Genomic DNA, 23,586 nt, shown 5'->3' with positions numbered 1-23,586 from the left:
GTGGCAAGTTACATGGAAAATTTCACCTATAGGCAATTTTAATTTTTATTACTATTAGCAGTTCATTTATTTGGTTAAAGCAGGAGACTGTCAACACTTATTCCAGTTCTGGCTCTGCCACTAACTTGCTCTGTATCCATGGGCTAGTCACCTAGCCTCTCTGTTCCTAGCTTTGCAAAGCACTTTAAGACCTTTGGATGAAAGGTGCTATGTAAGTGCAAAGTATTATTGTAGCAGACTAAGCAGATGGTGATCATGAAATAAAAGGAGATTAGGGTGAATAACTGTAACATGTATTTTTCTTAAAATAATGTGCCGTTTAGTAACAATTTTTAAAACTTTTTTTTAAACTCTCTTTCAGATAGAAATCAGCCTTTACATAGTAAATCCAGATGTGTTTTTAAATCCTTTAAAAGTTTCTTATTTAGATCTCTTGAATGTTGATGTTTATAGGGGTTTTCTCGGAAACGGAGAAACTATCTGCACAAGCATAAGAAAAAATGTGTTGACTTCTTTCCATTTCATCAGTCTTATGTGTTACTTATAACTACAGAAAGCACAAAGTGGGTGAGGTAATGTTTTTTATTAGACCAATTTCTGTTGTGAGAAAGACAAGCTTTCAAGTTTACACAGGCTCTACAAAGCAACGTACGCATAGCGAGACTCAAGTCAGCTGACCTGTGTCAGGGAACCTGGGCTTGAGTGTCTACATTGCATTGTAACCCTAGGTTAAGAATTTTCTGACTGATGCTCAAACCTAGGGCTCTGGCATCCACACTCCGAGTCAAAGTACAGATCCGAGTCAAGGTAACCATATCCCAGAGCTCCTAGCACACTGCCCCCCACAATGCTGATTCTAGCCCTAGGAATGTGTCGCACTGTGGGAAAACTCTGCTGCTCACCCTGCACATTACAGGAAATTTGAACTGTCTGCCAACAAATCCTGCCAAGCAATCTTTTTGTTCTGTGTACTCCCAGCTACCAGAGCCAGCAACAAGGCTTTGGATGAACTTCTCTTGTTTGCATTTTCATGCATATGTCAGGAAGCTGGCAGAACATCCATAAGGTGCTGGTGGACATTTTGGCAATGTTTTCTGTCCTACCAAAGGTACCTCACTGATTTCCTGATGGAGCTGCAGGAGGAGTACCCTGGCATCACAGACTCGCAATGGCAGATGCTGCTCAGTATAATTGGCATAGCCACTGATGGCCCCTACGTAGAGCGCTGCTTCCAGTGTATGGCCACAAGCACCGACTGGTGGGACCAGATAGTCATGCAGAGCTGGGATGACCAGCAGCAGATCCAGAACTTTTGCATAAGGAAAGCAATATTTCTGGAGCTTTGTGAGCTTCTTAACTCCCCCTTCCCCGGACGCACCCTCCAGCATAAAGAGATACACAAAGTCACCCTTGCCAGTCCAGAAGCAGAGTGTTATAACTGTGCGGAAGCTGGCTACCCCAGACTGCTCCAGGTCTATTGCCAACCGGTTTGGGGTTGGAAAGCTGACTATAGGTAAAGTGGTGGCAAAGGTAACTGACACAATCAGGCATGAGCTTTACCCCAAGGTGGCAGACATTAAAGATATTCTAGAGGTAACTGATGGCTTTGAGAGAGTGGGGTTTCGTAACTGTGACAGTGCTAGTGATGGGACTCGTGCCCATAGTATGCCCTTCTCAAGGAGCACATGAATATATAAACCACAAAGGGTATTACTCCATTTTTATGCAGGAACTAGTGGACCACAGATTTATGAATGTCAATGTGGGCTGTACAGGAAAAGTTTGCAATGCCGGAATTTTTCACCGCTCAGCAGTCTACATTCTTGGACAGGCTGGGACACTATTCCTAGTAAATGACACTGACATAAATGATGTTACTGTTCATACTGTTATTCTGGGGGACCACCACATACCCTCTTTTAACTTGGCTTATGAAACCATATCCTGATTTCCGAGGCCCTGGCAAATAAAGGTTTAATTACACTCAACGCAGCTGTAAAATGGTTATTGAATGTGCTTTTGGCAGATTAAAATCATGTTGGAGGTGTTTGCAAACCCATTTAGATGCCAGTATAATTAATGCTGTCTGCATTACTGTGGCTTGCTGTGCTCTTCACAACCTAGAGGCCAGAGGTGAGCCATTTCCCCCTGAATAGATCTATGATAGCGAGGGAATGCTGGATCGGTACCCTCAGCCAGCAAGTGCAGCTACCACTGTGGGAGCTGGTTGCACCTGTGCAGCAGAAGGGATATTTTGTGTGCATTCGCATTATTGACTTGCATGGCCCAATAGAAGAGGGCGAATAATACCTGTATGAATGTGGTTGGGTGGGGGAGAGGACTGGCTCATTTTTGGCAGGGGGGCAGTGCACGGGAGGGGTGTGGATTTAATTGCTATGTAATGTAAGTCAGATGACATGATGAAAAATAAATTTGTGATTGGGGACCAGCAAAGAGAGGAATATTGTTTGCTTTGCCATGCTTAATTACTCCTTAACATGTTTTTACCCTTATCTCAGATCCTGTGTGTATGATATGATGCACTGAACGGCAATAAACTTTCTTGAAAATATAACATTCTTTATTTGTAAACAGGTCAGAAAACAGTAAACCACTCACACAGTGTTGGGCAGGCCACCTGCCATTACAATACCAAACACCCCCACATAAAGGACAGAAAATAGTCAATACCTAACACAATCCCCCTACCACTGAATGTCCGCTGGCCCCTCCTTTCCCTTCTTTACATGTTTAGCCCTGACTTTGTGACGGGTGAGTGAGGTGGAGGTTTCAAGCAAAGAGGGGTGAAAGAAGGAAGGCTGCACAGGGTTTAGTTGCCCAGCCCAGCTGCTCACCAGTCCTGAATGCCTGGGCTCCCCCCAACATGGAGTTGTGCAAGCTACTGCTGGGTTGAGGGTACGCTGCTGGGGCATCATGCCATGCTGTGGGAGAGGCAACAGGAGCCAGTATCTTGCAGCCATTAAGATAAGAGTTGCTGGAGAAGTTGTCTTTGTTAGGCTCTGTCCTCCTCCCTTAGCCACTGTTTCTGTTCCAGGAACTACTGTGCAAGTGCCTGCTCCCTTGCTGAAACACTCGCCTCCACCTGGGCAGCGAGCCTCAACCCTGCCTCCTGCCTGTCAGCCTGCCATTGTTCCAGTCTTTCATCCCTCTTCTTCTGGTACTGGAACTGCTGTTCTGCCCTCTCAAGAACATCGACCATGTGTTCTTCATGGAAAAGCTTCCTTTGGGAATGGTCCTGAGGGTATGCTGAGCCAGGGATCAAGTTCCTGAAGAACAGCAGGTAGTACAGGTTATGGGCCTTACATATTATAAGAAACAGAGGGTTATTGTTTAAAGTAACTCTGTGGAGGAGCACAGAATTAATAACTGTGGAACGTCAAGGGCATAAAATATAACAATTCTAAAGTGAACCCACACATATTGTGAAGGGGATGCTTCAGTCATCACGCTGTCTCTTGACACAGCCTTGTTAATCATAGTTACAGAAGTACATAGGCAATGGTAATTTTAAAATTAAAACTGCTTCATAAAAATTTCCTAAGTAATTGTCATATGGAGGGCCCTCGCAGGAAAATGCTTTTTCTCTCATTTCAGGCCTTTCATATATTGGAAGGAGAGCCTGGGAAGAGCCTGGGAAGGTGTTGGCCCTGTCACCACTCTGGGTCCTCTACCACTGCCTGGAGTCGGGGGCAGATCCCTCGGGGGGTTAGCGGGCCCCATCAGGGGGGGTGTCCCCATGTGGCTCCAGTGTGGGTTGGTGGCCTGAACTAGGTCCTTTGCCCTTCTTGCTCGGTGCTGGGGAATCGCTCTTCTTCAACCTCTTCTTAGGCACCGGCAATGGGGAGTAGTACCGGGCGCAGCCTGGTGCTGGGAGTGCGCTGCGCACCGAGGCCAAGGTGCTGGGGCAGAGTCCGACCAGGAAGGCTTGGATACCGGGCAGAGAGAAGCCCATGAGGAGGGCCCTCAAATGGATGTCTTGCTCTTTCTGAGTTCTGGGACGAAAGTTCTTACAGATGCGACTCTTGTCCTTCACATGTGATTCCCCCAAGCACTTGAGGCAGCTGCTATGGGAGTCACTAACAGGCATAGGCTTGTTGCAGTCAGAGCAGGGCTTAAACCCAGAGACAATGGGGCATGCCCCACCTGGGGCAAAGTCCCCACTGGGACTCTACCTCTAACTACACTACTTACTAACTAACTACTGTAAACGAACTATTTACAAAGCCTTAAGGCTCAAAGAGCGAAGTAGAAGAACCACTAACCTTTGCTAGGCAAGGGAAAGATGCTCCGACTAACCACCATGGACGGTAAGAAGCAGCTGCAAGGGCGTAAGGCCGGCAGCGCCTAATATACTGACACATGCCTGCAGCACTCAAGAGATTGCTACAGCCAACCCTACAGAAATCGCTAAGGCAAAAATCTCCGACAGCTGCACACGTGGGCACGCGCGCACCTAGAATGGAATTGACATGAGCAAGCACTCGAAGAAGAATACTGTTTCCCAAACACACACACTCAGTTTACTATTTACAGGCAGCTGCACAGACCCAGGAGGAGATATTTAATTAATATCTTAATATCAATTACTAATATTTTTATAATTAATAACTCCCAGGAGGAGTGATTGCAAAGTGGCAAATTTCCAAATACTCAAAGGAAAACAAGAATGACTGTAGCAAATCTCTTTGTCTTAACAGTTAAAATACAGCTGTGTTTAAAAGTCTGAAATTCCAATTCACCATTTTGAACTCCACACAGTGGGCAGGGGGAAGGTGGGGACGCCTAGACGCTATGATACAATCCACCATTAGTGTCCAAACGCTGGTAACTGGGGCTTAGCGTTTTTGCATTGCTCTTTAACTACAAATCAATCCAATTACAGTAATAATACATTTTTAATTTGAATCATATACTTACCAGGCTCTTGAGCGACTTCTGTCTCCTCCAGGTTCCCAGCAGTGCGCTGTTCCTCAGGAGTAGGAGGGGTTCAAACAGCTCCTTCACATGGGAACTGAGATTTTGCTGTTGATCCTGATCCACAGCCTGCTCTGGAACTGGTTGCATTACAAGAGTCACTTCATGATCCTGGCTCGAAGCCTGCTGCTGGCTGCAATGAATCCCCATTCCGGATTCAGGAGCCAGCAGTGCTCCATCAGTTCACCAGGTCATCATGAAGCACAGTTGGCTCTGGGCTGGGTGCCGTGCCCAGGACCTGGTCAAAGTCATCATAAAATAGGCATGTTGTTTGCGAGTTGCCCGAGATGTGACTCTTATCCTAGGTTTTCCTGTATTCTCTCTTTAGCCTCTTAATTCGCACCCTGCATTTATCACCTGTTTGGAAAATCCACTGAGCTGCCAGCTTTTTAGCTGTCGGCTGGTATGCATGGTTATTCTTTATGCTTTTGACGAAGTCCACAGTTTTACTGGCCTTACACCACAGATTCACCAAAATCTGGCTGTGCTCACATGACCAGGAAGCAGCTCACTTTGCAAAAGACTTCATCAGATCAGTGTCTACTGAAAACCCCTGCAGGCTCTCTGATAGTGTGCTTGCAAGTCGGAGTTCAGAAGACAATATGTTAACACTGACCTGAGCTGCTGCTTTTTGCAAAGGGAGGTGTGACTTCCATTTGAAATAGATTGCACTGCAGATTGTTAGCATGGACAGGACTATGGAAGTTACCCCAAGGAACAGTGGGATACATCCAGTGAAAAGTTTTCACATACAAGTGATATGGTCTTTTATCATTTTCTTGTGTGAGTTCATTTGAGAACATAGTGATTGTCTGGGTTCACCCACATATTGCTATTGGGGCATTAAGTACACTGGATGAGGTACAATACTGCAGATAGAAAGTACAACATTTTCAAGCACCATGATTTTCAAGTTGATGGTGCGTCTAATATGTTCAGTAAAAAAAAGAGATTTTCTTTTCAACATCAAGCACAAACCATCTTTTTACATTTTCCTATGTAACATTTACTATGGATAATGCAATAACTATCCCGCCCTCTCAGTGCTTAGGATATCTTTGAGGTATTTCTAAGATGCCCATAATTTGTATATAAAGTTGAACTACTTCCATTCTGACAAAACTGTTTCTGTGCCCTGGTCTACACTTCAAGTTTAGGTTGAATTTAGCAGCGTTAGGTCAATTTAACCCTGCACCCGTCCAAGCCTCTTTTGTCGACTTAAAGGGATCTTAAAATCAATTTCTGTACTCCTCCCCGGCGAGGGGTTTAGTGCTAAAATCGACCTCGATGGGTCGAATTTGGGGTAGTGTGGACGCAATTTGACGGTATTGGCCTCTGGGAGCTATCCCAGAGTGCTCCATTGTGACCACTCTGGACAGCACTCTGAACTCAGATGCACTGGCCAGGTAGACAGGAAAAGCCCTGGGAACTTTTGAATTTCAATTCCTGTTTGGCCAGCGTGGTGAGCTGATCAACACAGGTGACCATTCAGAGCTCATCAGCATAGGTGACCATGGAGTCCCAGAATCACAAAAGAGCTCCAGCATGGACCGAACGGGAGATACTGGATCTGATCACTGTATGGGGAGAAGAATCTGTGCAGCCAGAACTCTGTTCCAAAAGACAAAATGCCAATATATTTGCCAAAATATCCTAGGGCGTGATGGACAGAGGCTACAACAGGGACACACAGCAGTGCTGCGTGAAAGTTAAGGAGCTGAGGCAAGCCTCCAAAAAACAAAGGATGCAAACATTCGCTCTGGTTCAGAGCCCTATACATGCCGCTTCTATGATGAGCTGCATGCAATTCTGGGGGGGGGCCTACCACTACCCCCACACTGTCTGTGGACACCTGCAAGGGGGGAGTCTCACGCAACAGGGATGAGGATTTTGTGGATGAGAAAGATGATGAGGAGGAGAAGGTTGAGGATAGCGCACAGCAGGGGAGTGGAGAATCCCTTCTCCCTGGCAGTCAGGAAATGTTCATCACCCTGGAGCCAATACCCTCCCAACCCTCCCAAGGCGGGCTCCCGGACCATGAAGCCGGAGAAGGCACCTCTCGTGAGCGTACCTTTGTAAATATAATACAGGGTTTAAAAGCAAGCGTGTTTAATGATTAATTTGCCCTGAAGATTTGGGATGCATTCACGGCCAGTATAGTTACTGGAAAAGTCTGTTAACGTGTCTGGGGATGGAGCAGAAATCCTCCAGGGACATCTCCATGAAACTCTCCTGGAGGTACTCTAAAAGCCTTTGCAGAAGGTTTCTGGGAAGGGCAGCCTTATTCCGTCCTCCATGGTAGGACACTTTACCACGCCAAGCCAGTAGCAAGTAGTCTGGAATCATTGCAGAACAAAACAATGCAGCGAATGGGCCCGGGCTTTGGTGGCATTCAAGCAACATCCATTCTTTATCTCTCTGTTTTACCCTCAGGAGAGTGATATCATTCATGGTCACCTGGTTGAAATATGGGAAATTTGTTTAAGGGGACATTCAGAGGTGCCCGTTCCTGCTGGGCTGTTTGCCTTTGGCTGAAAAGAAATCATCCCTGCTGTTAGCCACGCGGTGGGGGGAGGCCCGTTCATGCTGAGTTGTTCGTGTTTGGCTGATGGGGATCTTCCCTGATACTAGTCACGTGGTGTGTGTGTGTTGGGGGGGGGGGGACGAAGCGGACCTCCCCGGGAATTGGGGGGGGTGGGGTTGGATTGTGCTGCACATTCACTCTAAAACTGCAATCCATCCTTTTAAATGGCCAACCCAACAGGCTTTGCTTGGTATGGGAAAGGAGGGTGCTGCTGTTTGAAACCATTCCCACGTTACGAAGGTTGAAGAAGCCAAAATCCTTTGCCTTACCATGGCTGCCTGCAAGCCGAATTCTGTTGCCCAGCAAGCGTGTGTGATGTCTCACACCAAACCGGCAGGCACTCAATATAAGAGGCAAAATGCGACCTTGTACCAAAAGCACATGTGCTATGTAATGTGAATCGCTTGATTCATTGTGAAATAGTCTTCCCTTTGTTCTCTAAAATGTATCTTTTTAAATATTACTCTCCCCTTTTTTCCGCTCGCAGCTGCAAATGTTTCTATGCTCCCTCTATCATCTCCGTCCCAGAGGCTAGCACAGATTAGAAGGTGAAAAAAACGCACCCGCAACGAGATGTTCTCAGAGCTCATGCAGTCCTCCCGCACTGAAAGAGCTCAACAGAATGCGTGGAGGCAAACAATGGCAGAGTCCAGGAAAGCATTAAATGAATGCGATGAGCGAAGGGAGGAGCATTCTGAGAGGAGGCAGGATGTAATGCTGAGGCTAATCGGGGATGCTCAGGTGTTTGGTGGAGCTGCAGGAAAGGCAGCAGGAGCATAGACAGCCGCTGCAGCCCCCGTATAACTGCCTGCCCTCCTCCCCAAGTTTCATACCCTCCTCATCCAGATGCCCAAGAACGCGGGGGGAGGGAGGCTATGGGCACCCAGCCACTCCACCCCAGAGGATTGCCCAAGCAACAGAAGGCGGGCAATAAGTTTTGAACTGTAGTATGGCCTTCTCCTTCCCTCTTCCCCTCATCCACCACCCCACCCAGTACTTCCCTCTTCACCCACCCCTCCCGGGCTACCTTGTCAGTTATTTCCCTATTTGTGTGATGAATTCATAAAGAATGCATGACTTTGAACAATAATGACTTTATTGCCTCTGAAAGCGGTGATCGAAGGGGGAAGGACGGTTTGCTTACAGGGAAGTAGAGTCAACACGGGGTGGGTTTTCATCAAGGAGAAACAAACAGAACTGTCACACCGTAGCCTGGCCAGTCAAGAAACTGGTTTTCAAAGCTTCTCTGATGTGCAGGGCGCCAAGCTGTGCTCTTCTAATCGCCCTGGTGTCTGGCTGTGCGTAAATCGGCTGCCAGGCGATTTGCCTCAACCTCCCATCCCGCCATAAACATCTCCCCCTTACTCTCACAGATATTGTGGAGCACACAGCGAGCAGCAATAACAATGGGACTATTGGTTTTGCTGAGGTCTAACCGAGTCAGTAAACTGTGCCAGTGAGCTTTTAAACGTCCAAATGCACATTCTACCACCATTCTGCACTTACTCGGCCTATAGTTGAACTGTTCCTTACTACTGTCCAGGGTGCCTGTGTATGGCTTCATGACCAATGGCATTAAGAGGTAGGCTGGGTCCCCAAGGATAACTATAGGCATTTCAACATCCCCAACGGTAATTTTCTGGTCTGGGACTTAAGTTCCTTCCTGCAGCTGTTCAAACAGACCATAGTTCCTGAAGATGCAAGTGTCATGCACATTTCCCGGCCATCCCACGTTGATGTCGGTGAAATGTCCCTTGTGATCCACCAGTGCTTGCAGCACCATTGAAAAGTATCCCTTGCGCTTTACGTACTGGCTACCAAGGTGGTCCGGTCCCAAGATAGGGAAATATGTTCCGTCTATCGCCCCACCACAGTTAGGGAACCCCATTGCAGCAAAGCAATCCACTATGACCTGCACATATCCCAGAGTCACTACCCTTAATAGCAGCAGCTCAGCGTTGGCTACTTGGATCACAGCAGCCCCCACAGTAGATTTACCCACTCCTAACTGATTCCCGACTGACTGGTAGCTGTCGGGCGTTGCAAGCTTCCAGAGGGCTATCGCCACTCGCTTCTCAACTGTGAGGGCTGCTCTCATCTTGGTATTCTTGCGCTTCAGGGCAGGGGAAAGCAAGTCACAAAGTTCCATGAAAGTGCCCTTATGCATGCGAAAGTTTCGCAGCCACTGGGAATCATCCCAGACCTGCAACACTATGCGTTCCCACCAGTCTGTGCTTGTTTCCTGGGCCCAGAATCGGCATTCCATGGCAGGAACCTGCCCCATTACCACCATGATGTCCAAATTGCCAGGGCCCGTGCTTTGAGAGAAATCTGTGTCCATGTCCTCATCACTATCGTGATCGCACTGTCATCGCCTCCTTGCCTGCTTTTGCAGGTTCTGCACATACTGCAGGATAATGTGCGAGGTGTTTACAATGCTCACAACAGCAGCGGTGAGCTGAGTGGGCTCCATGCTTGCCGTGATATGGCATCTGCAGGAGAGCAGGAAGCGGTGGATGACGACAGATGCCACGAGAATAGATATTTATACAGAATGATGAGAGGACCTGCAAGGTGGATTCATGGCACCAGGAGAGCAGGAGAGCAGAGTTGCAGCGGAAGTGGTGGAGGACGACTGTTAGCACTGCGCACATTTCCCGAGGAAGAACACTCGTACCCAGGAGCCCATGACAGACAACATGGAGAAATTCGCTATCGAGACAAGAGCAGGAGAGCAGAGTTGCAGCAGAAGCGGTAGAGGACGACGGTTAGCACCGCGCACATTTCCCGAGGAAGAACACATGCTCCCAGGAGCACATGACAGACAACATGGAGAAATTAGCTATTGAGACAAGAGCAGCAGAGCAGAGTTGCAGTAGAAGCGGTGTATGATGACAGTCAACAGTCCTACTGCACCATCTGCTGACAGCAGCACCCAGGACACAACAGCAGCGGTGTCGGTGAGCTGAGCTGAGCGGGTTGCACGCTTGCCATGGTATGGCGTCTGCACGGAAAAAAGGCGCGGAACGATTGTCTGCCGTTGCTTTCACGGAGGGAGGAGCAACTGACGACACGTACCCCAAACCACCTGCGACACTGTTTTTGCCCCATCATGCATTGGGAGCTCAACCCAGAAATCCATTGGGCAGTGGAGACTGTGAGAACTGTGGGATAGCTACCCACAGTGCAACGCTCTGAAAGTCGATGCTAGCCATGGTACTGTGGATGCACTCTGACAACTTAATGCGCTTAGTTGGGGACACACGCAATCAACTGTATAAAATCGCTTCCTAAAAATTGACTTCTATAAATTCGACCTAATTTCGTAGTGTAGACATGTGTTACTGATTACCACATGACGAATACATACAGTCATACATAATAGTATATGGGCTAGCAGAATCCCTTTGTCTATCTTTGAAATGCCCATAGGTACAGGTAAATCAAGTATGTTGCCATATAACTGTCTTTGTTGATAAGCATGAAGCTGTTACAACAGTTATGCAGAATTGAATATTGATGAGAATATAAATTGTACATACATGTATGATAATACGGATCTTTAAATTCTGTGTGCCATTGCAAGACTGCCTACTTTTCCGCCATCTTCCATAATCTCAGAGGAGAATCTGACTCTGAAGGGTGGGGCTATCAACGTGATCAGCAAAAGCTTAAAATCTCACTTCTTTCCACCTCCTTTCAAAGTCTCAACATGGAGGGTGAGAGGGAAAGAAACTACTTGCTTCTTAGTTTGGAAGTGGCTAACAAAACATTTTTGGAAGCAGTAAGTTTTCCCTCCTTCAGGCTGTCAAAAGCTACTCCCCCTTCCTTGGTGTTGCAGTATTGAGAGAGGCTGCAGCGCTAGCAGAAGGGACAGAAATTTAAGGCAGATGGGCAGGGAGGGGGAAATACTCCTAAAATCGAAACTAAAATCCTATTATTTTAGTGCAAGCTCTTAAATATTTATTGAACATAAAATGTTAATATAAAAAACAAATGTTCATGCTGTTGATTAATGATTAAAGTATGCCAGCTGATAACTACTTCCAATTAATTCTTTAATTGCATGCAGCTCCTAGACTGTAAAGTCCTCACACCTTAAAATGTAGCTCAGATATTGACATTTCAAATTATTTTGCCAATTTTATAGAATAAAAGTTTGATACCATTTAGAAATTCTGAAAATCCTCACGGGATACACTGGTTTATTTAAACAATTTGGCATCAATCAATGAATATAAATTCATTAAAATGTTATTTCTTCTATACGATGAGTCCCATTACTATCATCTTCTGAATTATTAGGTTTTTTTGTTCTTTTTTTTGCCAATTGTGTTTAATTATGTAAGTTATCCAGTGTCTGTTTATATGGAAGCTGAGGCAGAGAGAACAATTAATCATCAAAGCCACACAAATGCCACACTTCAATCCAACAAAATATTCAATCAGTAATCCTACCTGAAAATCCCCAGAGAAGCTGTTGGGCTAGAATATAATCATATCCATTTTTCAGAAAACATTCAAAATGCTAGTGATTTACACATGATCATGCTAAATATAAAAGTAACAATCAGCCTCTTACAATAAAAGAATATGCTTTATGGAGTGAAAATGGATTTGGATCTTTTTGTGCAACACCAGTGGTGGAACCCACCCCATCTTTTGAAAGAAAATATAAGAACATGTTTCTTGTATATTTGTATAGTCACGTGGAGGGGAATTCTTGGCAGTTGGGACTTTAGAACCAGCAAAAAGAGAAATGAACAGGTCTTACAATATCATGTGTACATTATGACCTTGTAAATGCCTTAGAAAGAAAAGTAATTTATGGCAAAAGAGTCATGAAGAGCAAAGTGGGCCATTCTAGAGTTCAGAAGAATGATCTAAGGGATTTAAGGTTCTACAGAAGAAGTCTACCCATCATATTCATGTACAAGAATGTTCATGTGTTTTCTCTGAAGCAATACTAGTAGGATGAAACACTAGAAAGGAGAAATGCTAAATATCTGGTGGCCTGGTTGAATATAAGAATGAAAGGTGTAAAAGATGATGGTATATGTACTTCTATAAATGCATCACAGAAAGAGTCAGAAAACTACAATGATGCAAATAATTTCCATATTGCAAAAAACTGTAAATTCAATAATCAGGACAAAACATCTGGAGATATACAGATTTGATATACAGCATTACAAAATTAGATGAACCATTATTCAAAGTGTTCTCATGCAGCCCATGGATTTTTGTCTCTGCACCTGTAAATCTGTGATTATATTTGTAGCAATAAGCATACATTAAAATATTGCCACTGATCCTCATTTAGATATTTACTCATCTAAAATGTATCATCTCCTTTTCAGTCCTAGCGAATTTGCTTAAAAAAACCCTCAAATGTGCATCTGCCAGTAATGGGACTGTATTGAGGGATGGGGGTTCTTCAGCTTGAAATTTGGAGATCAAGGGAAAATTAAAGGAGATACTAAATTTGGAGTATTGCGGTTGAATCGTGGGGTAAAGGAGAGGGGGAGGCTCCTCTGGGTGCTATTCCAGCTTTTCTTACCAGCCTTATGGAAAGTCTTGGGGAACAGAATGAAGTCTGTTTCCCTTTGACCATCACTTCAGCTCTTCATCCCCAAGTCCCGTGGAGGTAACCATGATTGTGGGGGTCCTACCCTGGGTCCTTCCCCCACACTTCTGGGGAGTCTTGGAACTGGGGGCCTCCCGTGGCCACCTCCCCTCTTCTCTACTTCTAATTTTTTTAACCGTCTGACGTAACTGTGGATGTTCTCATCCATATAAAATGTTTAATTCTTCTCAAATCTCACCAATTATTATTTATATTAGTGTAGCACCTTAGAATACCAAACAAGACAGGGGCACAGTACAAATACTTATTTAAAAATAGTCACGGCTCCAAAGAATTTACAATCAGGGTCACAATAGAATACAACAAATAGTTGAATCAGGATTTGTTGGTAAAGTTAGAGGATGAGGCAAAAGTAAAACAAGCATGTCTTAGCAGAAAAAGTAGTAGTCACATCTGCCTACCTCCCACCAAACTCTTGGTTTTAATGAAATCTAGTAGCAACAGGTTCCTCAAGCTAAATATGTGTTGTATAAAGAAATATTTCCTTATATCAATCTTAAATTTCCAGGCTTTCATTATCATTGGCTGTCCTTTGGCTCTTGTATTATGAGAAAGAGTAAATAAGAGCACTTGATTTACCTTCTCTGTAACATAGTTATACAAAGTAATGTGTATCTTGTTAATAATTCTCTCATACTTATTTCCTCTGTGAACTAAACAGTCCCAACCTTTCCAGTCTCTCCTCATATGGAAATTTTGCCAAGCTGTAATCATTTTGTCACCTGTCTGTAAATCTCTTCTATTTCTGCTATATTTGAAAATATTAACAGAGATGTGATCATTAAACCCATGCAAGTGGTGCAGGTCACCCAAGGATGGAATCCTGGAGGACTTCAACTCAGGGGGAGAGAGGAGAAGAAAGAGCTACCAAAGGAAATGGTGAAAAGTCGACCAAAGAAATTAGAGAAAAAACAAGAAAGTCCAGAGTCAAGGAAGCTAAATGAATCCAGGATGTCAAGGAGAAGAGACAGATGAAGAATATCAAAGACAGCAAACTGCTGTGACCATTACTAGAATACTAGGTCCAATTCTGGTGTCCACACCTTAAAAAAAACTTGATTAATTGGAAAGGGTTCAGAAAAGTAGAGCCAGATGAAATTTTTTCACAAATAGCTTATTCACTGAAAAATACAGTTTGAGTTGACTTGAAACAATTAATGAATTTTATATGAATTCTCTGAATAGTCTATTGCTCAAAGCTGGTAAAGAGACAGAGCCTGCTACTGACTCATCTGGGGAGGAGGATGAAGAAGCCATCATCGGCACGGGGCCCTCCTGACCCTCCAACTCACGGAGGTCATCCAGTGCTGGTACTCCCTGTACAGTGGCAGATGTGGTGCCGGACACAAACTCAGTGCCAGCCTCAGCACCGGCGTCAGTGCTGGGCTCCGAACCCCTTGGAGGTTCCCTCACCATGGAGGCAGATGGAAGTCCCTGTCTGTCCGAGGCAATCAAAAGGAATGTAGAGCTTGGCCCCTGGGCTTGATGATACGCCCATGGGGTCCAGAACAGCCACTGAGCGGGCACCTGCCAATGTGGTGGTCACAGCATCAGGAGTTGTCGTGTCTCATTTTTCCTGGAGCGACCAGACCAGTGCCGGTTACGTCTGGACACGTATGATTCCAACTCTGACTCCGAGGACGAGTCTGATCTCGGACTCCACAGCGGTGCCGTGTGGGACGGTGCCGGCAATCAGTGCCGAGGAGAGTGCGACTGGTGCCGCAACGTGGCCAGTTTGCCCTTGGAAAGTCCAGACCCCTGTGCAGTGCTGGTGCTGCCAGTGCTGGGTTGCCATCTCTATGGGGTCCTTGGCGACCTTGAACATGTCAGGAGTGGACAACATGTCCAACTCCACCATTTTGCTCTCCCATCCTGGGGAGTCCAACAGAACCAGACTCAACGGTTCTACCTGGGCAGCCGGACTGGACAGCACCAGCTGTTCCTGAGCAGGAGCTGAGTGTCCCAACATGGGATGCACTCCATGGGCACCATTGCGCTCCACTGCTTGGACTGTCAGCAAGTGCCCCCTTTCGGCTCTTCTCTGCTTCTTATATGGCAAGTGAGATCGGTGCTGAGAAGTCACCAAACTTGTCTTCGGTGCCAGAGAGTGGCGGTGCGTGTGTCTCCGGACCCTGAGTCCTTTGCCGGTGCCACAGCTTCCCTCACTGGGGCCGGTGCACTGTGCACTGAAGTGCTGGGCTTGGACCCCAACACAGTCTGAGCCGGGCTAGGGACCAAAAGCCAACTCCATAAGGAGAAGCTTAAGTCTTAAGTCTCTTTTCTTCTTAATCCTTGGCAGAAGCTCCTGCAGATCTTGCACTTGTCGGTGTGGTGGACTTCCCGCAAGCACTTTAAGAAGACGTCGTGAGGATATCCCCTGAGCATAAGCTTCTTGCAGGACCCACAAGGTTTGAAGCCTTGAGACCAAGGCGTGCCCCTGGTCCCTGGAGGGGAGTGGGAAAAAAGGGGAGGGGGACAACCCCCAACAGAAACAGTCTATGAACTAATTAACTAGAACACTAGAAAACCTATACTACGTAGAACTATAAACAATACAAGAATAAACGTTCGCTAGGAGAAGCGCTTGCCCAAAACAAGAGAACGAAGTAGCTCCAACGACCGTCACTGGCTGTAAGGAGGAACTGAAGAGGCAGTGGTTTGGCAGGGACCTATATACAATGCCATAAGAGCGCCACTCCAGGGAGCTCCACAGCCGACCTGATGGGTACCCTTAGGGGAAAAACCTTCTGACGATTGTGCACGCAGCATGCACACACCTACTTGGAACTGACATAAGCAATCACTCGAAGAAGAACATGATAGTCAATGGCTATAATGTCCTCGGGGGGGAGGGGATATTTAAAATTATTATAGACACTTCAGGATGTGTGTGCGCTTTACTGAGTAACCATGTGCTACCTGATTGTAATTCTTCATCCTTCTTCTCTTCCCCTTCCTTTTTGCCCGTTTTTGAGTATCACCTGTGTTATTTTGCATTCAGATTGTAAACTGTATCTATTTTTGTATGAGAAGCTTAGCAGATTTTGCATGCCCAGTTTAGCCTTAAAAATAATGTTCTTTTTAGGGCTGTCGATTAATCGCAGTTAACTCACGCGATTAACTCAAAAAAAAGTAATTATGATTTAAAAATGTAATCGCAATTAATTGCAATTTTAATTGCACTTTTAAATAATAGAATACCAATTGAAATTTATTAAATATTTTGGATGTTTTTCTACACTTTCATATATATTGTATTCCGTGTTGTAATTGAAATAAATGTATATTATTTTTGCTTACAAATATTTGCACTGTAACAATGATAAACAAAATAAATAGTATTTTTCAATTCACCTCTTACAAGTATTGTAATGCAAACTTTGTCATGAAAGTGCAACTTACAAATGTAGATTTTTTTTTTTGTTATATGACTGCACTCAAAAACAAAACAATATAAAACTTCAGGGCCTACAAATCTACTCATTCCTACTTCTTGTTCAGCCAATCGCTAAGACAAAAAGGTTGTTTTCATTTAAAGGAGATAGTGCTGCCCCCTTTTTATTTACGTCACCAGAAAGTGAGAACAGGCATTTGCATGGCACTTTTGTAGCTGGCATTGCAAGGTATTTACGTGCCAGATATGCTAAACATTCGTACACCCCTTCATGCTTCGGCCACCGTTCCAGAGGATATGCTTCCATGCTGATGACGCTCATTACAAAAATAAACGTTAATTAAATTTCTGACTGAACTCCTTGGAGCAGAATTGTATGTCTCCTGCTCTGTTTTACCCGCATTCTGCTATATATTTCCTGTTATAGCAGTTTCGGATGATGACCCAGCACATGTTGTTCACTGTAAGAACACTTTCACTGCAGATTTCACAAAACGCAAAGAAGGTACCAATGTGAGATTTCTAAAGATAACTACAGCACTCGACCCAAGGTTTAAGAATCTGAAATGCCTTCCAAATTTGAGAGGGATGAGTTGTGGAGCTTGTTTTCAGAAGTCTTAAAAGAGCAACACTCTAATGCAGACACTACAGAACTCGAACCACCAAAAAATAAAATCAACCTTCTGCTGGTGGCATCTGACTCATATGATGAAGTGCAGACTCATGCGTCGGTCTGCACTGCTTTGGATTGTTATCGAGCAGAACCTGTCATCAGCACGGAGGCATGTCTTCTGGAATGGTGGTTGAAGCATGAAGGGACATGTGAATCTTTAGCACATCTGGCACATAAATATCTTACGACGCCGGCTACAACAGTGCCACGAGAACGCCTGTTCTCATTTTCAGGTGACACTGTAAACAAGAAGCGAGCAGCATTATCTCCAGCAAATGTAAACAAACTTGTTTGTCTGAGCGATTGGCTGAACAAGAAATAAGACTGAGTGGACTTGCAGCTCTAAAATTTTACATCAGTTTATTTTTGAATGCAGGTTTTTTGGTACATAATTCTACATTTGTAAGTTCAACTTTCATGATAAAGAGATTGCATTACAGTACTTGTATTAGGTGAATTGAAAAATACTATTTCTTTTGTTTTTCTACAGTGCAAATACTCATAATCAAAAATAAATATAAAGTGAGCACTGTATACTTTGTATTCTGTGTTGTAATTGAAATCAATATATTTGAAAATGTAGAAAACATCCAAAATATTTAAATCAATGGTATTCTATTATTGTTTAACAGTGTGATTAATCGCAATTAACTTTTTTAATCGCTTAACAGCCCTAGTTCTTTTAAATGTGGGTTTTAATCAGCCTCCCTGAACTATCCTAATTCCAAATTAGATTAAGAAAACAAGGGCTCTTATGCAAAGCAAACCACACAATTTCTTCTTAATCTTATTATTATCAATCTGTTTTCTTTGTAAGGATGAGAACACCAAAAAATCTGAATATTACCTCGGCTTTTGGCAGCTTCCTTCAAAGCAGTTAGAACTTGAGGCTTCAGGTCATCAGAAAGTAATCTTCCTTCAAGGCCTGGGAAGAGGGACCTAGCATGCCATTGAAAACAAATAAGTATTGATCTTAGTATCCTTATCCAAGTCATTTATGTTGTTGTTCTATAGTTTCAAATACTGTGAAACAAATTATATATGTACTTGCCTATATATTTTGAAAAGTTTTCTTTTTGCAGTATTTAAAAAAAAAATATGTATAGCAACAGAGAATCCTAAGAAAATTAACCTCTAACTATTCTGTACTTTTGAGAGGTGGTTTAAGAGCGTCCTTGTTAAAAATACCAGGTTTACAACTTGAAGTCATTAAGACTGATTTTAATGTAGTTATACTCTAGAAAGAGACTTTTAAAATAGCTTTCTAGGATTCTATGTCGCTCAGTGAACTGACATCAGAGTATAAAGATGTAGGGTATGTAATTGCTAGCACTGAAAATACCACCTGGGACCTGAAAATCAGGCTGTGCTCTTCCTGGCTCTGAAATCACCAGCAACAAATAATTGTAAACCACAAATAACCATGGTAAAGGTTGGATGAATCGATTTTATGCTTCAGACAGTAAATTTTCATGTCACAAGCCACAACACTTCAAGTTCAAGAAGTTCTGGAGGCCAAATTTAGGTTGGTAGGTAAGAGATTGAAGACCATGACCTCCATGGTAGTATTCTCTGAAAGGCTTCCAGTTCCACACAAGGGGCCAGTATGTGGGTGAAATAATGATGAAGGGAGGAGGGATTTAGGTTTATTAGGAACTGGGGAACCTTTTAGGGGAAGCAGTGGCCTATACAGGAGGGATGGGCACCACCTTAACCAAAATGGAGCCAGACTACTGGCATGTACAATTTTAAAACTTGTAGAGGAATTTTTAAATTAAGGGCTGGAGAAAAGACAACAGGTGTGGAGGAACACATGGTTCAGGCATATACACCCCTCACGGATGAATTTATTAAAGGGGGAACTCTGTATACTAGTAAAGAGGATAGGAAAGAAGTTGGTAAAGTGCAGATAGGAGGCAGTGAGGAACAGTAAAATGTAACAGAGTCCTATTTAAATATAACATGTGAAAGCAAGCAACTGAATATTGACAAAATTTACAAGTACTTATATACAAATGCTAGAAGTCTAAATACTAAAATGGGTGAACAAAAGTGCCTAGCATTAAATTGAGGATATTGCTATAACAGGCATCATAGAAACTTGGTGGATAATCAGTGGTACATAATACCAGGATATAAAATCTATAGGAATGACAGAATAGCTTGTGCTGTTGAGGGACTGGTATTATATTTTAGAGAATCTATAGAGTCAAATAAGGTAAAAATCTGGAATGAAACAAACTGTATCATAGAATCTCTATAAATAGAAATTTCATGCTTGAATAAAAGGAGTAAAGCAATAGGAATATACTACTGACCACTTGACCAGATGACAGTGATTGTAAAATGCAAAGGGAGGTCAGAGAGGCTACAAAAGCAGAAAGCACAATAATCATGATTGACTTCAACTAGCCTCATATTGACTAGGTAAATGTCACTTCAAGGCGTGATGCAGAGATAACATTTCTAGACACCATATATGAGTGCTTCTTCAAGCAGTTAGTTCTGGAACCCACAAAGAGAGAGCTAATTCTTGATTTAGTCCTTAGTGGAGCACAGGATCTATTCAAGAGGTAACTATAACTGAACTGCTTGATAATAGTGACCAGAATGTAATTAAATGTAATGTCTTTGTAGGGAAGATAATACAAAAAACCCACCACAGTAGCATTTAACTTTAAAAAGGGCAGCTACACAAAAATGAGGATGCTTGTTAGACAAAAATTAAAAGGTTCTGTCACAAGGGTTAAGCAGCTCGGGGTCTATATAAAAACCACCAAAATAGATGCTCAGACTAAATGCATATGCCAAATCAGAAAAGAAAATAAGAGGACCAAAAGAATGCCACCATGGCTAAAAGGCCCATTCAAGGCAAAAAGGCATCCTTTAAAATTTGTCTGCTAGTAAGGATAAAAAAAAAGAGCACAAACTCTGGAAGGTTAATTGTGTAAAAGTATAACAACGCAGCCAAGAAAGAATTTGAAAAGCAACTTGCTAAAGATACAAAAAACAACAGTTTTTAAGTACATCAGAAGCAGGAAGCATGCCAGTCAGGCAGTGGCACCACTAGATGACAAAGGTATTAAAAGAGAACTCAAGGAAGACAAGGCTTCTGCAGAGAAGCTAAATGAATTCTTTGCATCAGTCTCCACAGGAGAGGATCTGGAGGAGATACTCACGGCAGAGTTAATTTTGGGGTGGGGAACAAATCCAAAGTACTGTCCCACCCTAACATGTCAATAGAAGAAGTTTTAGGACACACTAATAAATGTAACAGTAATAAGTCACCAGATGGTATTCACCAAGAGTTCTGAAGGAATATGAAATTGCAGAACTACTAACTATAGTATAAACCAGTGGTCTCCAAAGTGGGGTGCGCAAGAGGATCCTTCGGGGTGCGCAGCAGAAGGAGCACCGCCAGACCAGCACCGCTTTTTTTTTCCCCCTTCGACAGTTTGGCCAGGAGTCCGAGCAGCTTTTTTTTTGCTTCGACAGTTCGGCCGGGAGCAGGGGGGGTGTGCTCAAAAATTTTTTACTGATGGGGTGCACCATCAAAAAAGTTTGGAGACCACTGGTATAAACAATGAGGAGTACTTGTGGCACCTCAGAGACTAACAAATTTATTTGGGCATAAGCTTTCGTGGGCTAAAACCCACTTCATCAGATGCATGGAGTGGAAAATACAATAGGAAGATATATATATACACAGTACATGAAAAGATGGGAGTTACCTTACCAAGTGGGGGGGTCAGTGCTAACGAGGTCAATTCAATTAAGGTGGAAGTGGCCTATTCACAACAGTTGACAAGAAGGGTTGAATATCAAGAGAGGGAAAATTACTTTTGTAGTGTTAATGAGGCGAATGCAATCAAGGTGGACGACGGCCATTCCAACTGTTGACAAGAAGAGGTGAGTATCAGCAGAGGGAAAATTACTTTTTGTAGTGACCCATCCACTCACAGTCTTTATTCAGGCCTAATTTGATGGTGTCAAATATGCAAATTAATTCCAGTTCTGCAGTTTCTCATTGAAGTCTGTTTCTGAAGTTTTTTTGTTGAAGAATTGCCACTTCTAAGTCTGTTATTGAGTGTCCAGGGAGACTGAAGTGCTCTCCTACTGGTTTTTGAATGTTACAATTCTTGATGTCTGATTTGTGTCTATCTATTCTTTTGCGTAGAGACTGTCCAGTATGGCCAATATACATGGCAGAGGGGCATTGCTTGGAATCTTGATGGCTCCCATTAACTAGGACAATTGGTTTTGAATGGCTCTGTTTACTTGCAAAACTTCCTGGGTACGTGCATGCCAGCGCTGGAAGAATGAAGGCTGGGGTCTCACAGGACATGTGACTATGTCACATGATACTGGAATCCATTTTAATCCTGGTGTTTTTCCATTTAGAAGGAAGGGTGGGAATCCAGAGAGAGACAAAGGATTCCCGCTTTGTGCCAAAGATAGAAAAGGGGGTGGAACAAAACAAAGGGGGCTGCAGTCATGAGAAATTCCCTAATTATCACCTGAGCTGGAACTAACAAGGATTGTACCAGGGGAATGGATTGGGCCCCGACTAGGAAGGAGTCTAGTCTGTGAAAGAAGCTTATTGGAACATCTCTGAGAGTGAGATTTACCTGTATTCAGTTTCTTAATGTATTAGGCTTAGACTTGCGTGTTTTGTTTTATTTTGCTTGATAACTTACTTTTTTCTGTCTGTTATTACTTGAAACCACTTAAATCCTACTTTTAATGCTTAATAAAATCACTTTTGTTTATTAATTGACCCAAAGTAAGCGATTAATACCTGGGGGAGCAAACAGCCATGCATATCTCTCTATCAGTGTTATAGAGGGTGGACCATTTATGAGTTTATCCTATATAAACTTTATACAGAGTAAAATTGATTTGGGGTTTGGATCTCATTGGGAACTGGGTGTCTGGGTGCTGGAAATAGGTGACCTGCTGAGCAGTTTTTGGTTAAAGTCTGCAGCTTTGGGGGTGTGGTTCAGACCCTGGGTCTGTGTTGCACAGACTTACATGTCTGGCTCAACAAGACAGGGTTCTGATGGGAAAATGGGCTCAGAGGTAGTTTCAGCACATCAGGTGACAGTCCCAAGCGGGTCTCTGTGACCGAACCCGGCACACCCATGTCAGAAAGAATCTAGTGGAACTGGAAAAAGTACAGAAAAGGACAACAAAAATGACTGGGGTGGCTTCCATATGAGGAAAGATTAAAAGACTGGGACTGTTCATCTTAGAAAAGAAACAACTAAGGGGGGATATGACAGAGGTCTATAAATTCATGGAGAAAGTGAATAAGGAAATGTGATTTACCCCTTCACATAAGGCAAGAACCAGGGGTCTCTCAATGAAATTAATAGGCAGCAGGTTTAATACAAACAAGAGGAAGTACTTTTTCACATAATGCACAATTAATCTGTGGAACTCATTGCCATGGATGTTGTGATGGCCAAAAGTGGGTCCAAAAAACAATTAGATAAGTTCATGGAGAATACCTCCCTCAGTGGCTATTAGCCAAGATGGTCACGGATGCAACCCCATGCTCAGAGCAATCCTAAACCACTGATTGCAAGAAGCCAGGAGTGGATCACTTCCAAACTGCCCTGTTCTGTACACATTTCGTTTGGCCCAAAAGAGTCCCAGCCCAGGAATACAGAAAAGCTCCCTCTCAAGAGACAGGGAGTTGTAGTTGCTCAGGTGAACCAGACTGAGATAACAGAAGCTTGCTGACCTGGACAAACACAGGCAACTGAACAGAAAAGGAAGAGTATGTCACACCCATTGGACCCAGGAGTAAGGACATAATGATGTGTCTGATCAGGTTCCAGCAGACAACCAGATGTGAGTATGATGGTCGCCATCACTCTGCCTGTAGCCTGAGTCATTATGATGCTAAAGGTTATTCTGGGATTCTGACTGTGGGAATGTGGGAAGTGTTTTTTGCTTGATGTGTTGTTTTCTGTAATGATGTAACAGAGTTGAGCCTGAGGGCTCAGGCACAAGCTCACCATAGCCAGGGGGTAAATCCTCACCAGTGAAACTGAATCAGTGTTGAATGTGTCTTTGGCACATCTAAAAAGATATGATGGACCGGGATCTGCTAGGACTGGGGGGACCCTGGCACAGCTAGGTAAAAGCTGTGGGCCAGCACCCTGTTGAAAGCGGGGAAAACTGCTGAGTGGTGAGACTCTGGCTCAGCTATGAAAGCTGTGGGGGCAATACTGCATTGAGGGCAGGGAAACTGAAGCAGAGCTAGAAATGGTTGTAGCCCCCAAAAC

The 23,586-nt window shown here is 43.8% G+C and overlaps 1 protein-coding gene across 2 annotated transcripts in view; it reads right to left on the bottom strand.

The window, feature by feature from the left end:
* Nucleotides 1-23,586, bottom strand: part of SACS (sacsin molecular chaperone) — a 228,363-nt gene that overhangs the window by 14,339 nt on the left and 190,438 nt on the right. For both annotated transcript variants that reach the window (XM_034758747.1, XM_034758746.1), the window contains 2 exons: nt 18,141-18,232; nt 12,038-12,064 (listed from right to left, as the gene is read on the bottom strand). In XM_034758747.1, coding sequence (XP_034614638.1) covers nt 12,038-12,064; nt 18,141-18,232 — 119 coding nt within the window. The remainder of the gene's footprint in view (nt 1-12,037; nt 12,065-18,140; nt 18,233-23,586) is intronic.

The sequence above is a fragment of the Trachemys scripta genome, chromosome 1, assembly GCF_013100865.1.
Source record: "Trachemys scripta elegans isolate TJP31775 chromosome 1, CAS_Tse_1.0, whole genome shotgun sequence".
In the NCBI taxonomy this organism is placed as follows: domain Eukaryota; kingdom Metazoa; phylum Chordata; order Testudines; family Emydidae; genus Trachemys; species Trachemys scripta.
Note: the sequence above shows the minus strand (reverse complement) of the source record. Positions and strands in the feature narration are given on the sequence as shown.